At 32.9% G+C, this 17,329-nt stretch overlaps 1 protein-coding gene across 2 annotated transcripts in view; it reads left to right on the forward strand.

Moving 5' to 3' along the window:
• Positions 1 to 1,765: 1,765 nt before the first annotated feature.
• The window catches only part of LOC137925115 (facilitated trehalose transporter Tret1-2 homolog), a 28,813-nt gene continuing 13,249 nt past the window's right edge, over positions 1,766 to 17,329 (forward strand). The window contains exons 1-2 of one of the 2 annotated variants that reach the window (XM_068768497.1): positions 1,766 to 1,968; positions 15,540 to 15,836. In XM_068768497.1, the coding sequence (XP_068624598.1) occupies positions 15,546 to 15,836 (291 nt within the window). In that variant the 5' untranslated portion in view covers positions 1,766 to 1,968; positions 15,540 to 15,545. The remainder of the gene's footprint in view (positions 1,969 to 15,539; positions 15,837 to 17,329) is intronic. The other variant, XM_068768498.1, reaches the window with a different exon arrangement.

Genomic DNA, 17,329 nt, shown 5'->3' on the forward strand with positions numbered 1-17,329 from the left:
ATCACTGTACATAATTCTATAATAATAGTTGTGTAATATTTTTTTGAATAGCATACCTTGCTTTATCACTTGACATACATTTCCAGGTATATCTCCGTTATCTGTCACACGACCTATGCAATTATACATTAATGACGCGCAAACCAACCAAATACTACGTATATTTGATATATGTGATTCTTTTCTGTCCGTATAACACAAGGTAAATAGATGACCTTGGAAAAGTCATCAAAAAACTCTGTATACAGGCCATTTGCAACAGTCTTCAGCGGTGGATGCTATCCAATTCTATCAAAAATTTAAATTAATTATTATTTCTCTTAATTACGTCATAAATAAACAAAGACTTTTCTTGATTTCATTTATATATTTAATAAAATTCCAAAAGTTACGCACAAAGTTGTGTCAAAACTTAATGTGTTTGAAAGTTCGATGTGAAATTCGCACGATTGACGGTTCGCTATGAACTTCGCGCGTTTAACAGTCCATGTGTCTTCGTGCCTATGTAATAAGCAAATTAATAGTTTTTCATGTATGTACTTAGTTACATACTTAGATATTGCGCACTGTAGTTACAGTGATGGTTTAGTGGAATGTAAGTTATCAAATGACTTATTCGTAATTTTGTACAAAAAAAAATTCTAACAACTTCGGCACAAGATCATCAAAAGGTGTTTAATCCACTTTACAATATTTTACAACCTAAAAGGGTTCTTTTAATATAATTCTCTGGGTCATAAAGCTCTATCATCTGCATCAGGAAGTTGACAAAAATATTTATTTCAGATTCAATCAATCAATAAAAATGTTCATCCTGAAATATATATAACGAATTTACATTTTTACTGCAATACAACTGACGTTTAAGTTAGGTTAATACAAAGTAAATCAGGGCAGCTATTTTTTTAAATCTAATTTCACTGCGAACTAGAGTCTTGTAGACACATCGATTGAATTTTTTCTATAGCCACTGACAGGTTAATGTGGATATAAGTGTGTTAGTCTAATCTAATTCAAGCCTATTGGATTAAAAAACTCAGGTGTTATTCATTGCAAATTTTGTTAAGTACAATTGTTGTAATTGATGTCACAAGTGCGAATTTAATTATGTCATGTTTGAAAATAATATATATACACACACACACGCACACACATATATATATATATATATATATAAATATATATATATAAATAAATATATATATAAATAAATATATATATATATATATAGTAGTTGTACGAACTGAATTATAAAACAACTTAATTATTTCAATGCCTCCCGTCTTTCTCTCCGTTGATAGCTGAAACAATATCGTCATTGATGACGTAATATTTTGATCTTTCTAGAAGGAGTAACGATCCTCAAAGGGCTCAGCTCTATATATTTATATATATATTAGGAGCGACCGGAAAGTAAGGTCGACATATTTTACAGAATAACCAATTTATTTTTACCACTCCGTCATTGAAAATTTGAATACTAGATGGCAAAAGGTTGTTGATAACGAAGGTGAATATATTAATGATTAGAAATAAAATTTATTAAAAATCTAGTCATGTGAATTTAACGTAAGAAAGCGACATTACTTTCCGGTCCCCCTAATACAATTTATTTTTCGAAAAAAATAATCGAAGATAAATAGCAATTTAGCGCGAGCATCGCCGCGGTTAAAGAGCAGTCTATCGATAAGTTGTCGATATATTGCGTCGCGGGCGACTGGTGCCGTCACTAATTGAATGGCCGCGCCGCGATACGCGTACAGTTCGTCCAGTCCACAGACTACGACACACGAAGCCGAACGCGTCCAAAAACATATTTGTTTCGATTAATCGTGCGAGTAATCGAATACAGATACAAAAGTGTATAATACGAAACCATTGTGTTCGCACTGCGATGTATTGATTCTTTCCATTTAATGCCAGAAGTCAGTGCAGAGAATTAAAAAAAAATACAACGGATAGAATACGGTGAGTTTTGAATTTCGCGCTCTTTTCATTTGGCCGAAAATCATTGTATTCTTTATAAGATATAAGAAACTACATGGATAATAATGATAGTATTAATCATTTAAATATATGAAAAATAATATACGTAAACATTTTAATTAATATGGTTCAATTTATACGGAAGACATTCTAAAAAATATAATTGTAGTGAAAGGCAAATAAAATCAATCATATCTGAAGTGGATTTCACTTTCATAAATCGTTAAAAGCTCACACAACTTATTCACAAAGCTATAATTTCTATCATGACCATCACTACAAGTTAAAACCGTTAAACCTTAAAAATTAACACATTACTTTTTCTTAAATATAAAGTTTGTTATTATTAGATATATGATATAATAAACTTTTTAATAAATTCGTAAATTATAACATAAGAAACAATAAAAGATTTTAAATAAAATAACCCATTAATTGACCATTCATTAATAAATCACATCACTATTAGTAAAAAAATTTCGACAGCCGCTGGAACATTCTAGACCGCATTCGAATTGCACCGAATGGAATATTTGCTTGTCAGTTTTGGCGGGTCAAAACCCCATCAGATTTATCGAAGAAATGCTTTGTTAGTGAACATGATTTAATAATTTATTTTATTATGTTTATTAATTATATATTCTCTTTTTTTATAAATTATCTGCTTATATATTTTATTAAGTCCTTAATAATTATTTTTTTTTAAATATTAGATAGTTTTTGTTGTTAAATGATTTTTTTATCTGTATTTTCAACAAAGTCATGTTTATTATATATCAGGGGTGGCCAAGCTCTTTGATATTGCGAGGCATTTTTCGAAATATAAAATTTACAAGCCGCAATTGAATACGTATTTTAAACACGCAAAACAATTTTTTTTTACAAAAATCATATGTTCACATGTATTAAAATTATTTAAAAGTACCAAATATGTGTATTGAAGTTAGATATAATGACACATATATGACAGCACTCCTAATAATACTTAAGATGCCGGTTAGTTAATTATTATCGGTGTTTGGATTTCGCTAATTTTATGATGGAATAATAATTATTATTATTCACACCAGTAATTTGTTTCGATTTCCCAGGAACTGACATACGTAACATAAATTAAAATTTTAAAATAATTCGACAATTAATTGGTTAAAAATAATCGTTAAAAGAGCCGCAGTTTGACCATCTCTGTTATAAATCTATCGCGCATTTTCTATACCAATATCAGTTTCTGAACTTAAAATCGATTATCATAATGATCCAACTAAAATTAAAATTTCGTCTGTCATATCCTTTCAATGATTATATTTTAGTGATTAAACTATGAACCTATTGTCAGAAATCCTTATTTCATTTACCAAAAAAAAAACTATTTTAATTTTTAGTATTTCATTTGATATTCCACAGACGAATATATAGATGGCATAAAATTATTTACTTTAGTGTTTGCAAATTGGTAACTTCGATTTTGAGGGTTTAATATTTAGTCTCTTTTTGGATTTGCGAGAAGTGAGTGGGCCTTACAACTTTATTACCTGCTTTGACAGTCAGGTAGTGCGCACGCGCATTGGGCACCTAAGTTATTAAGTACTGCTATCAGAGACGGTGAAGGTTAGACTTAACGTATTTAGGTACCTGCCCTTGGACAGGTATACTGTCCCAAATGGTACAACCATTGTAACATTGGGAACAGTATAATCAAATTTGAACATAGTTAACAAAAGGATACTTACTACCTTTTTAAGATTCCCTGTTTTTTTATTGCCCCCGCTATTGGGGGCCTCTCGTACCCCTATTTTTGGTGGGACAGGGACTTTACGAGCAATTTATTTTTTTCACATAGTTATTTATTATTTCCATTCTCTCCTTTCGTTCTTCACATATTCCTTCAATCTATTCTTTCATGCCACATTCCTGCTATCTTTCCCTTTTACTCTGTGACCTTTCATTCCTCCCTCATTACATTTTATCTTTATTTCTTTTCGTCTACATTTTTATCACATTTTGAGTTACATTTTATCACATTTTTTCTTATTATCTAATTAAAATTTTTCTTATTTTTTTAATTTTTATTTTTTTGTATCACTTTTTTAATTATTTCCTTGCAGTATGAGAGGAATTCTTCCCTAGTATCCTTTCCGCATATTACGGAGGCTATTGACTTCTCCCCGATTTTAACGCCAGACCGGCACTCGAATTCGATTAGATTTCCAGAAAATTCCCTGTTGAAACAAGTTTAGAATTAATAACATAAAATATTCCACCGTGGAATAATACAGATTGGAAAAATATTCCGTCATTGAAAAAATAAAACAATCATAAAATAATTGACGATCTATTGTTGAATAGTTAGCGCGTGACAAAGACGCGGGCTCCAAACGCATCCGAAGATGTTATAGATAAAATCAATAATGACTCATAATTCGTGATCCGACCTATAGGCACAGATAGAATCACCCGCATCCATATATAGGTACAGAAAGTAAGTTATAGATACAGAACCCTTTATTAACAAAATAGGATTTTTATAATAAAGCGGGGAAGTGAAACGCACTATCTGTACTTCGAGCCTCATTGCTAAGGATTTCTCTGATAAATCAGGAATACGGAGAACTATAGACTGACCAAAAATAACCATCATAGTCCTGCATATTGGCAATGGGCATATAAAGATAAAATATGTAATTCAAAATTGGAACTTTTAACAGAACTCTTATTGATCGTGAATTTATTTTTTTAATCTGTATTATTTTTGACTCTACTCTGCTTCGCAAGATGTTATCGTTGTGGAGGAGAATCATAAAGAAAATACATAACAACACATATTTCAATAGCTTAACAACATAGATATATACATATACAATTTAGATATAGTCTAAATAAAATCAAAATAATCAGGTGACATCACTACCACGGTTTCCTATTATTTAAATATTTATTTATTGTATAATAAACCTTTTTTGTAATTTATATTCCGTTTATTACAAATGAATTATAAACTTTTTGCAGTCGAAACTTTGGTACAGTCAGTTTTTCACGGTGCCTTATCAATACACTATGGACGTCCCCTATTCTTTTAATTTAATATGATTATTATAAATGTACAAAATATTATGATATATTTTGAGGCCACTAAAAGAATATTGACCTCGTTAAATCAATTTTTTTTCTTTGTGTTTGGCACTAATCGGTGTAACATAACTCCTGAAGATGCCCCGTGGAGGGGTGAAACACGTGTTGAGTGATTTGACGGCCACCGTTGCCGGTTGTGTGATTCGCATTGTTTGCCACATACGCATTTATCAGCGGGCTAGCAGGCGGTGCATTTTATTGCACTAAATATTGGTCCTTTTCTTGCTTAGGATGAACTTCCGCGAGGTAACGCCTTATTCCATTAAATATTTAAATCAATTTCTCAAGGAGATTCGCGGGATTCGTATATAGCTCGGATGGCTCTCTTTTGTAAAACAAATATATTTCTATTATCCGCACCTTTACCCCAAAGCATCAATCCATAGGACATAATTCTGTGAAAACAACTAAAATATACTATTCTAGCAGTATACAGTAAATAGAAGATCACTGAATGGAGAAGAGAGAGTGAAGTGGAAAGTAGACAGTCATCCTAGCTAAGCAATATCTAGTTATTAGATAGAGCAAGTTTATATCTCTGCCAAAAGTACAGTTAACGTCTTAGTTTTTTAAACCAGAATATAATACTCGTACAACAACATATGCCTGAGAAAGACTCCAGCGTCTCCTGGAAACTTCTGGATGCCGATCAACCAGCAGATCAAACGCCGCAAATGGAACTAGATAGGCCACACGCTCCGAAGGAACCCTGATCACATATCGAGGAACGCTCTAGAATTGAATCCTCAAGGAAAACGAAGACGTGGCTGTCCAAAGCAAACCTGGCGACGGACGATCACTCCAGAAGTGAAGGTATTTGGAAAGACGTGGAGCAAAGTAAAGCGCGAGGTTCAAGACCGCTCGGGATGGCGATGTACTGTGAACGCCCCCTGTCCCTTCTTGGGGACATAGGAATAAATGACGACAACAACAGATGACGACATCTATAAATGTTGTGCATGGAAATAAAGGAAGCGTACCGTATGTGTATTCAAATTAGTTATTGGAAATTTAAGAGAAAGGCTTATGGCATTGGTCGTCTTGATGGTGAAATAATGGTGTTCTTGACTAACACTGTACACCATTCAAAAACGTAACTTCAACGTAATTATTTTTACAAGACAGAGTACGTTTAATATAGAATGTCTTGTTGATCTGTTACAATTTTGTGTAATTAAAAATAACTATAATAAAATAGTTTTTTTCACTATATTCTATGTTCTTAAAGGTTAAAGAAAACTGTAGTGCAGTGTTTCCCAACGTGGGGCCCACAGAAACGGCAATTCGAAAATGGACATTGACATTGACACGAGTTCAATCCTTTCGCTTTAATATAAAAAAAAATGTTGCATAGGAGGCGTAAAAATTTTAGAAAAACCAAAGTGATGTTTGGAATATAAAAGGTTTAAAAATACTGCTCTAGTGGTTAATTGGAGCGATAAAAACATGTTTACGAAATTTTAGTTGATGGGTTAAAACGCATTAGGAGTGACAACCCAGGTAGACAAACCAAGAACCTTGCGACCAGTCCGTGGGTCGTTTCCGAGAAGCACAGTTACTGTAAGAGGTCTAAATCAAGCGCAAATGTATATAGCATTGGTTAGAGGCAAAAAAATCTATGTTCGCAACGGAAGATCTATCTAGAACATCCACGGTCAGCAAAGAGGTGACCTAAGTGAGACGCGTTCTGACGGGTTAAGCGTATGCTTTCTCAGAATAAAATCTAGAACAAGTCTTTAGTTTAAATGTATGTATTGATTTTTACACATGACGTTATAATAGCAGTTTATCGTTTAGTTTCGGCGTTTTCTTTTGTGGTAACATACGATGTTTTAATTTTAAAAATCCCTCGGATTTTATGCGATTCAATTAAGTAAGAAAAAGACCAATATTAAGCCACTTCCGCACATGCAGTGGTAATCGTGCAACAAAGTGCACCGCCCGCCAGCCCGCTGATAAATGCGTATGCTGCAAACAATGCGAATCACACAACCTAAAGCCTGATTCCATTAAATAAGCAATTCAACTATTTATTGCATATAAATACTTAGGGAGAGATGATAAATTTCTCGGAAATTTATTCCATACAAACATCGGATACACTTCCTTTATCTAAGAAGAATAGAGCAGCAGTAACTCAGTAGTAGAGGACTGGGGCTTATGATTGTAGGTCGCGAGTTAGATTCCAGGACTACAATCTTATATAATTCACACTTTGTGCATTAATTATATAGGATTGACAATGCTCACAAACTTGTCTCCAGAGGATGGGCGGTAGCATCCTCTGGATACCGTAATACCACACTGCGATCGCCATCCCGGCGAGCGTGGTGATTATAGTATATCCCCATAGATATCTCTGGGGGAGATACATGCCCTGCAGTGGGCGTCTATGGGAAGAAACGAACGAACGATCATGAAATAATAGAAAGAACTAGAAGTTTAATGTATTAAAATACAATATGTACAAAGATTTAGTTGTATAAAGAAAAAATATTAGAGGGACAATATATTAAATTTCATTTAGCATTTTGAAATGGTAAGCAGTTGTGATCATTCATGTGATTTGATTTATTTTCAAAGGAAACAATGTGTTAATATACAAATTAATATTTCATACATAATCATTGTTCGAAACTCGATAGTTATTTTGAACCTATAAACACTACTACAATAAGGTAATTAACAATTCTTTGTCCATTTTGGGCACTTTAGATTCGAAAATTTATTAAATCAACACATTTGTATCTCGTTTCTTCTAGCAGAAAAGTATTCTTTGATTTATTCTCTATATCATCATCATTTCGGTCATAACACACCACTGCTAGATATTGGCCTTCAATAATTTCCAGTACTATAAGAAAAACCGACAGTCATTCAATACGCTTTTAGTTTTTCCGAGTCTAGAGTTCCTGAAAGCGAACCTGGATTTGATCGGTTACTTGTCGGGCTTCATTGCCGTTTCTGCATCAATTGTGTTCAATTTATAATTACCTTCATTTACTTACTTTGCTTTAATTTCCATTTCTCATCTTACAATTGCTCAAATTTTGTTCTTTCATTCTTTAACCTTACTTATATCTCTATTTGCATTCCTTTCTTTATCCCTTTCCTTGTTTTTTTACAGTCCTTCGCACATTTTGTATCCTGATTTTAACCTACCTTACCTCTAGTTCTGATTTAGTATTTTTGTTCCTTATCCAGTTTTGTTACCACGCATTTTATTTATCTGTCCTTACTTATTTCTACTTCTACAATCTATATTCTCACTTTTTCTTTCATTTTTACTATTTAATCCTTCATTTGATGTGTTAAAAAAGTCAAATATCTCATTTCTACTATTGCGTTTAAATTAATTAATAATCTTCATTAGCATCCAATTAGCACAGTAATTCAATTGAATTTAGGCGCCATTCAAACCGGAACTCAATCTAGTTTGAGTGCGTGATGGAAATTTAGACTAACATAGTCATATAACGTCGTCGTTGTTTACGACGTAATGGGAATCCCAAAGTGACGAGTTCAAATCCAATACGCATTAAGTTCTCTTAGTCTGCTTAGCAATCCATCAATTCAAGGTTCACTTTCGGACACTGGTCCTGTTAAGGTCCAGACTAAAATCATCTTAAGGCCATTGCGCCTAACCACTTCATGTAACTTCTACGTAATTCTTACCAACGTTGAAGCTGGTCTTATTAGTTTAAATATGGAATATAACGTAGATTCTTAGAGGGCTTTCTAATGAAATTTTAAATGAAAATAGTGCTTGAGTATGAATTGCATCACTGAACCATCTGAACTTGTCGTCTAAGTAAGAAAAGGACTAATATTTAGCCACTTCCGCACATGCAGTGGTAGTCGTGCAACAAAGTGCACCGCCCGCCAGCCCGCTGATAAATGCGTATACGGCAAACAATGCGAATTACACAACTGCCACCGTTAAACCACTCAACAAGTGTTTCACCCCTCCACGGGGCATCTTCAGGAGTTATGTTACACCGATTAGTGCCAAACACAGAGTCCAGTTTTTCACATATCACAACGCTTGGAAACCTCATTGGTTTAAGCTTAATGAGTACTGATTCTATATTATATCAAACTGGTTTTGTCTTGCAGTTATCTCATGAGGTAGACGAATGTTTGCTTTGAATATTGGTATATATGATCCTATGTGGACAATATATCACAACAATGAAAGAAATACAGATCAAATTAATAGAGATGAAATGCTTGATGCTGTGGAAATGACAACCAAAAGCTCTAAGATAGGTAAAGGAGTCATCGTGCTTGGTTACTAAAAAGAGTTTAAGAAGCTTCCTGACGACTGGAACACTTTTGATTAAACATTTATCAGCAATATAATAATACCATACGTCTCGTAAATGATTGCCAGGTATCTTTCAAAAAAGACTTTAATTACCTTCTATTGGAACAATATAAGCTAATTAAACAAAAGATAGATATTATTCAGTCCCTTTTGTACAACTACAGATTAACCATTCAACAATAGGTCTTAACGAAATGGATATGAACAAAAAAAAATAAAATTACGTAAGACATCCATGGCACGGAGAAGTCACGCGACTTTCGGCCCGATTGTGTATGCGTATTAATATTAATTATAATAAATTAGTTATTGATTGCATAGCAACAGCGCGTGCGGTCGTATTGACTTAATAGTGATGTACTTTTCTTAGTAATTATTTATCTACAAAATCATATTAGAAGCACATACAATAAAATGATATAGTTAAACGTATTAGCTATCACTTATTATAATGCATCTAATTGTTTAATGTTTCTTCAACTTTCACTATATTTATAATCTAGAACAGCAAGTAAATAAAATAACAGATTATGAACAAATCCTTTAATATATGTTTTCAAGAATAAAGCTAAAATTCAAAAATTATTAGGGGGATCGAAAAGTAATGTCGCTTTTTTTAGTTAAATTCACACGACTACATTTTTAACAAGTTTTTATTTCTTATCAACAATATATTCACCTTTGTTTTATTTTTCTGTAAAATAAGTCGACGAAATTACTTTTAGTGATGGGTAATATCACCTCTGCGTAATATCACACTGCGCAAATCAGCCAGATAAGTGAGGCCTGTGCCTTATATTGGGCATCTAGAAGCTGAAATAACGACGAATAAACAATGACTTTAAAAATTGTTTGACTTTATCACAGTATCTTAATTCAGACCAGTGCTTGTATCTCTATCTGAAACTAAAACATGTCATTAAATTTGAATTCAAATCCATACGAATTGCAAATAAAAATGTGATCTGTTGGGATTCTACTATTGACGTACACAGAAAATTATTAAAATTATTTCAAAGGTAAATAACATATAATGAATGAAAGGAATTTAAATTCAAACCTTATTATTGGAGTCAATAAGATAACATGTCTAAACATAACATTGTAACATGTTTGACAATCGATTTGCACTACGCAATTATTTTAAAAGTTTTATCAATACAATTAATTTACTGTATTACTTACTATCGTAATTGTACACGACATTACATTACTGCAAAATAATTAGTTTTATCAGTATAGTGAAAATAAATTCTTTTATCGATATCGACATTTATTGACGTTCACAACACTATAGAGTAAAGTTAGTGACCTTTGATATTTAATGTATAAGTCGATATTTCTATTTGATTTCCAATCGTAATTTTTAGTATTCATTATTGGTATAAAGAGTGCGATATTTGCCTTCTTTGATCTCATTTCAAAGTAATCGTATACTTTGCTACAGGCACTTGCGCTCATTACACATAGCAAAAATAGTATATACGTTGTAATATTTAAAAGTGATAATAGAGACTTTATTTTGGTCTCCATTTTTGGACAACGCTCGTTCAACCCTACATGTGAAATAGGGATTCGGTTTCTTGTTCTATTTTTCAGCCGATGGATGCCCACTGGAAGGCTGCGCTGCCAGCTTCTAGCTATTTCCCACGATCTTAACTATGTCGTGGGCCCACCTAGTGGGCATACCCACGCCGCGTCAACCGGCTTGTGGTCGCCACTCGAAACCAAACCCCGCAATCAAGCAGGAAAAGTTTACTGTGATAAAATTAGAATTTAAAGTATATAAACAGATAATGTGTTTACAAATAAAAAGTAAAAGACACTAATAAATAGTAACAAAGGCTGTGATATAACCTAAAAAAATTATTAGACCTCTGTAAACCAGGTCCTCGTAAAAAAGATCAAGGTCACTAAGAGAGAAACGGATAGGACTATAGTCCGAGTTTCACTTCGAGATCGAAATAGAAATGAGGAGAGCAATAAGAACAAAGATAATCGACGTATCTCGAAGAATTGCTCGTATGAAATGGCGGGGTACGTTGCTGGTACACCAGGGTACGAGCAGGTAGACGCGGCGTGGGTATGCCCACTAGGTGGTCCCACGACATAGTTAAGATCGCGAGGAGGCTCTGGATGCAGGTAGTTAAATACCACACCTTGTAGGACGCGTTCAACTCCTGAAAAGAAGATCAGAAGTTGGTAATATTAGGAATAAATGAATTATTTAACTTTGCACACAATAGAACTCCGGAATAAGTTCGAGAATCTTCTCTTGCGTCATATTTATACACATACGCTATGTAAGTTTTGTTTACAAATGAAATAACTTAAATAAAATGTTAGTATGTACAATATTTGTTTATATAATACTAGCTGTCGTCGCCCTATTCGCGGGGCACTTACTGCCTTGTGCGTTTGTAATTTCATAAAATCATTATTTTTTTTGCATAAACTTTGCATAAACATAACGCTCTTTTATATCGAAGTATTCTTAATTCAAATCTTTTCATCGTATGAATCATGTAATAATGTTTTCAAGTTCGACGAAATTCCAGTGGTAAAAAATGTTTTATATCACGAGGTGACCCCGATATTGTTCTGCCGCATGATTTTGTATTTTAAAATTTGTTTTAGGACAATGTAACTCAATAGTGGCCTCGCAATATATTCGTAATGATATTTTGTGTGTTTTTAATAATAGTGTAATAACAAGGCACCGTGAAATACTGTCTGTACCCAAGTGTCGACTGCAAAAAGTGTCAAATTTATTTGCAATAAACCGAATCAGATTTTTTAATAAATTACACAAAATATTATTGGATTGTCATTTACAATATTCGAAATGCACATTAAAAATAAATTAACGGCTTATTATTTAATAAATGAATATTTAAAAGACATGAATCCTTGGCAGTGATGTCGCTTGATAGTTTTGATTTCATTTAGGCTATATCTAAATTGTATATGTATAAATCTGCATTGTTTAACTTTATTAAAACATATGATGTTGTGGAGTTTCCTCCTATTTCTTCTCCACGACTTTACACCTTACGAAGCAAAGTATACTAATAAATGAAGTAGATTAAATATTTTGAATAAAATAATTTTATTTTTATCTTTAAAAAATATAAATTATAGCTTTTAGTTAGTTAGGCGATGTAAAGATAAATTAATAAAGGTAAGTGAAACAAGTTAACATCTTAAAAAACGAAAATAAACATTATTATCAAATTGAGAGGAAAAATTATCACATAAAAACATCTTACATAAATATACTAATAGCTACTACTTAATTATATATATATATATGTATGTATATAATACCTACAGAACTGAGCCCTCTGAGGATCGTTACTCCTTCTAGAAAGATCAACATATTACGTCATCAATTACGATATTGTTTCAACTATCAACGGAGAGAAAGACTGGAGGCATTGAAATAATTAAGTTGTTATATAATTCAGTTCGTACAACTGCGTCACGTGACGCCAGCCCCAAGGTCATTGTCGCGAAAGCGTACCCACTATCGCTTGATTAGAGCATTATTTCGATAAAACTTTGATAGTAAAAAAAACATTCCATTTCCTTATTAACTTATATTAGTACGAGAATGAACGTGAATATTTTTTTTCATTCAAAACGAACGTTACTATGATTTAAATCGCTTACGAAACAGAACACGTTTTTAAACGTGATCAAATAGAGATAAAAAGTTCCATTGACTAATTTAAACATTAATATGAACATATGTATGATAAAGAAGCTATTAGACTGTCAGATTAAGATTAAAAAATGTCACATATTTAAAAGTGTACACTATAATGATATATACACTACAATATATTGATAATCGAGGCAGCAGTTAAACGATATTGTAAATATATAGCGCTTGTACTGTCAAACGTGCGTAGTTCACGGCGCACTGTCAAACTTTCCAAATTTAAAAGCAAACCGTCTAATGCACGAAGTTCACAGTAAACCGACATACGTGCGAAGTCCAATGCCATCTGTCCAAAGCTGTACTGTCAAAAGCGCGTAAACTCAAGGGGAACTGTCAAACGCACGAAATTCACAGTGAATTGACAATCGTGCGAAGTTCAAATCAATCTGCTAAACGTGCTGAATTCAAAGCTAACTGAACTGAGAAATGCGCCAAGTTCCAACGTCAAGCAGTTTTAATACGAGATACTTTCTTAATTTTTTTCCCATACGATGCTTTTAAGAACTATTATAAAACTCATGAATAAAATCATCAAAGTCGATACTAAATTATGACGTGACTAAGAAATATAGGGCTTGATTTTAATAAACATACTCTTATTAAGGAATGTCATTTTAATATCAGAATGGAAGCTAATATTATAGTTAATAATGTAAAATTAATATAAGAAAGTATATGCATCATTTGTTTTATATCAATAAGTTAGTGAATATTAACTAGAAAAACCCTGTGAACCTTGACAGGGAGTAAACGACAGGTATCCAAAAACGGAGGCCCTTAAATAAGTTTGTGGGCATAAGGTAATTGTTTATGGTGAACATATGGCTTATTAGCTGTCAACTAACGCATGGTACAGTATATCCAAGAATGTTTTCAGAAATATTTAATAACATAATGATAATATATTAAGAATAATAGTTTTCAAAAGTCGAATCACTACTTTTTAAAATTAATTGTTGTAAACTATGTGTTCCTGCAGACTTTGTATAGATACATATTTCAGATTGTTCACTTTATAAGGGATGATTAGAAAAAGGTGTAAAAACTACCAATGGGCTGCATTTAGCCCTTAAAAGCATTTTACGCTTTTACCCAATGACCTTGTATACAATATATTCCACACTTTGAGATTTCTCATCACCTTGCTTTCAGAAAGGTAGGGTTTTGTCGAATTCCTAAGTGGTAATGACGACCATTCTTGTTGTATCATAGCAATAGTAGATCATTTGAAATAACAATCCCTCGCCCCCCACATAGTGCTCTTTAGTAGAAGAAGACGGCCCCCACTACACACTATAGATTCATTTGCATAAGTCCAGAAAGTCATACAGCTGAAATAATAGATGAACCAAAGATTTGTTCCACCTTCTCTTCGTAATGACTTTCTTTACACCTAGCAGCCGGTATCACAATTGAACAATATCTGATTACTGTTATCAGATAAGAATTGAAACGCAAATTACGAGCGCCAATTGCAGTTGGTTTTTTTAAATACACTGTAAACAATTATTTTAACAGTTCAGACAATTGCCAAGGTTACATGCCGCAAACGATAAATTGAATTTTATATGCGTTACGATTGATTTTTATCCAGTTCCTCATAGCAGATCAAGCGTTGTAATAAATTAATAAATCAGCAAAAATTAAAATAACGAACAATTGTTTTGCTATGATGATGTGTTATTAATGAACCTTACTAGTAATCCTTAGTGATCAAGATGATTAATATTGATCTCATCACCGCAGGCTTAAGACGTTCACAGCTGGAAATAAGTCTCTACCATAGATTTGTAATAGGGAAGTAAGCCGACTTCATCTAGAAGCTTCTAATAACCTTAACAATGCCGTCCACTTTCAGGATCTCTACTCCAGATCCTTACAATCTTAGCCATCATGACTTAATACTTGAATGTGCTGGTTATTTGAAAGATCTTAGATTTTACTGAACAATTTGTAATAGAAAATATTTTAAATCTAAAATTTTGTCAAAAATAAGTGTCTTGAATAAATCGAACATTTAAACCAAAATTTTTAATCACATATTTGCAAATTGTCGGGTCATTTGTTAATCTATTCAAGTGAGTTTTAAGGCTACAATCGATTCGAATGCATATGCATAGTCTATCACAGCCTTAATTGTAACTAAATTTTTTAAATATAATGATCAGGGCGAATCACAACAAATTTCTGGAAATTTCATGTTAGAAAACAAATATCTTCTTTAACAATACTACTTCTTGAAATTTCTTCTAGATCAGATATTAAAACAGAGTTGCGTCCAATTCCTTAAATCTAATGAAGCCCTAATAAACTATCAAATGCATGTATAACAAACTAAAACATTAACATTTAAAACAAAAACCATCTTTCCAGGTAGATATGGGTGAAAAACAAGAGATGAATGGAGATGTTAACGCAAAAAACGAACAAAATATAAACAATGGCACAACAGACACGCAGACCGAAAACACAAGCGACAACAACGACAAAGATAAATCAGAAGACAGCAGCGCTAGAGTGTCCAACTATTTGCAAAATATCAAGATATCGAATTCGAGTCCCGGACTCGCTCTATCTGATAAAGAGAACAATCTTGCCGTCAACGCAAAGGACTCACCGCTGCTTACAGACTCAAAAACTGTTGTTAGATTCTCACCGGCATGGAAACAGGTACAGAGTTTATAAACTTTCCCATCATCTCATCATATATCATCATTGCTAGCTCAAATCTATTTAGAAAAACAATCATTGTCTTCATATATAAGTCGGTAGTGTTTTTATTTTTGCTTCACTACATTTCAATCAACCTGCTTGTCCATTTTAAAATGTATTGTGTTCTACGCCATCATCTATCTTTAAATATTTATCTGCAGTTATTGACGCGATAGCTCCGAAAGGTTGCCGACCATTATTGGTAGACGCGGCGTGGGCGTGCCCATCACCAGGTGGCTCAACAATATTGTCCAGGTCGCGGAAAGTCACTAGATGCACCAGCCATCGTGACAATATTTGGAAATTCTTTTCAATTTAATGTTTGTGTTAATACGATTTTAAATAGTCATAAGAAGTTGATTTGAGCAATGGTACCCCAGCTGTGGTGGACTGGGACTTGATCATAGGTTACCGTGATACAATCTTACATGACTACTTTATGCTTTGATTATATAGGATTGCCAGTGTTCACTAATAAGATTCCAAACGATGGCTAACATTGTCCTCCGCGTACCATAATACGGTTGCCAACCTGCCAAGCGTGGTAATTACTGTATACCCCCCCCCCGAAGATTTCTTTGGGGGAGGCATATGCCTTTCAGTGGGTGTCTAAAGGCCGACATGAATGAAGTTAACAAAACGATGTGACGAGTTGCACTAACTTCAGTATTTTAAGTAATATCCTGAGGACTGCATAATTAAATGGATAGTCCAACTAAGGGACGCCGAATGGTTATTTTTGGGATCATTATCTTAACACTAACCATTAGGTTAACTATTTGGGAGACCGGAGAGTAATGTCGTTTCTGTCGACATATTTTGACCGATTAACCGATTCGTAGGACCAGAAAAAGCGTTCGCAAGTGTGTTCTATCGAACGGATTTCTTTGAAGACGATAAATTTGATAAATAATTTACATTTTACTAACAAATTAAACTTTATTTTTGATCAAAGTATCCTATACTTCCCTTCTTGTTTTATTATTACTTGACATCTTCAAAATATTACATAATTTTTTTTACTAAATAAAAAGCTTTCTCGACACACGTCTTGTTTTAGCTACGTATTTTATAATTCGTAACGTAATACGTAAAATTAACTTTATTTCTAGAACATAAAGTTCATTATAATATTTTTGATACACATCGTTAGTTCCTTTTACTAATGCGTAAATAAATATTGATATTTTTCTAACATCAAACAATTTACAATTGGTCATGTGCATAACATGAATGTTCAAGATTGACTCCTTAGACGCTCATAGACTGCCCTTGCTGGTTATTTATCTACAAGGCAAATACAAGTCAAACTATAAATAGTAATTCGTGTAAGATTCATTTACAAATTTTTAGTAGTCAAATTACTTCTAAAACAAATATTCATGTATAGTAGTTTAGTTTCACTTCACATGAAATGTCCTATAGTTACTAAATTATAAATAAAAATACAT

This window comes from Battus philenor, unplaced genomic scaffold, assembly GCF_028537555.1.
Source record: "Battus philenor isolate CCGP_79_NKW_IND1 unplaced genomic scaffold, ilBatPhil1.0.hap1 SCAF_26, whole genome shotgun sequence".
Taxonomy (NCBI): domain Eukaryota; kingdom Metazoa; phylum Arthropoda; class Insecta; order Lepidoptera; family Papilionidae; genus Battus; species Battus philenor.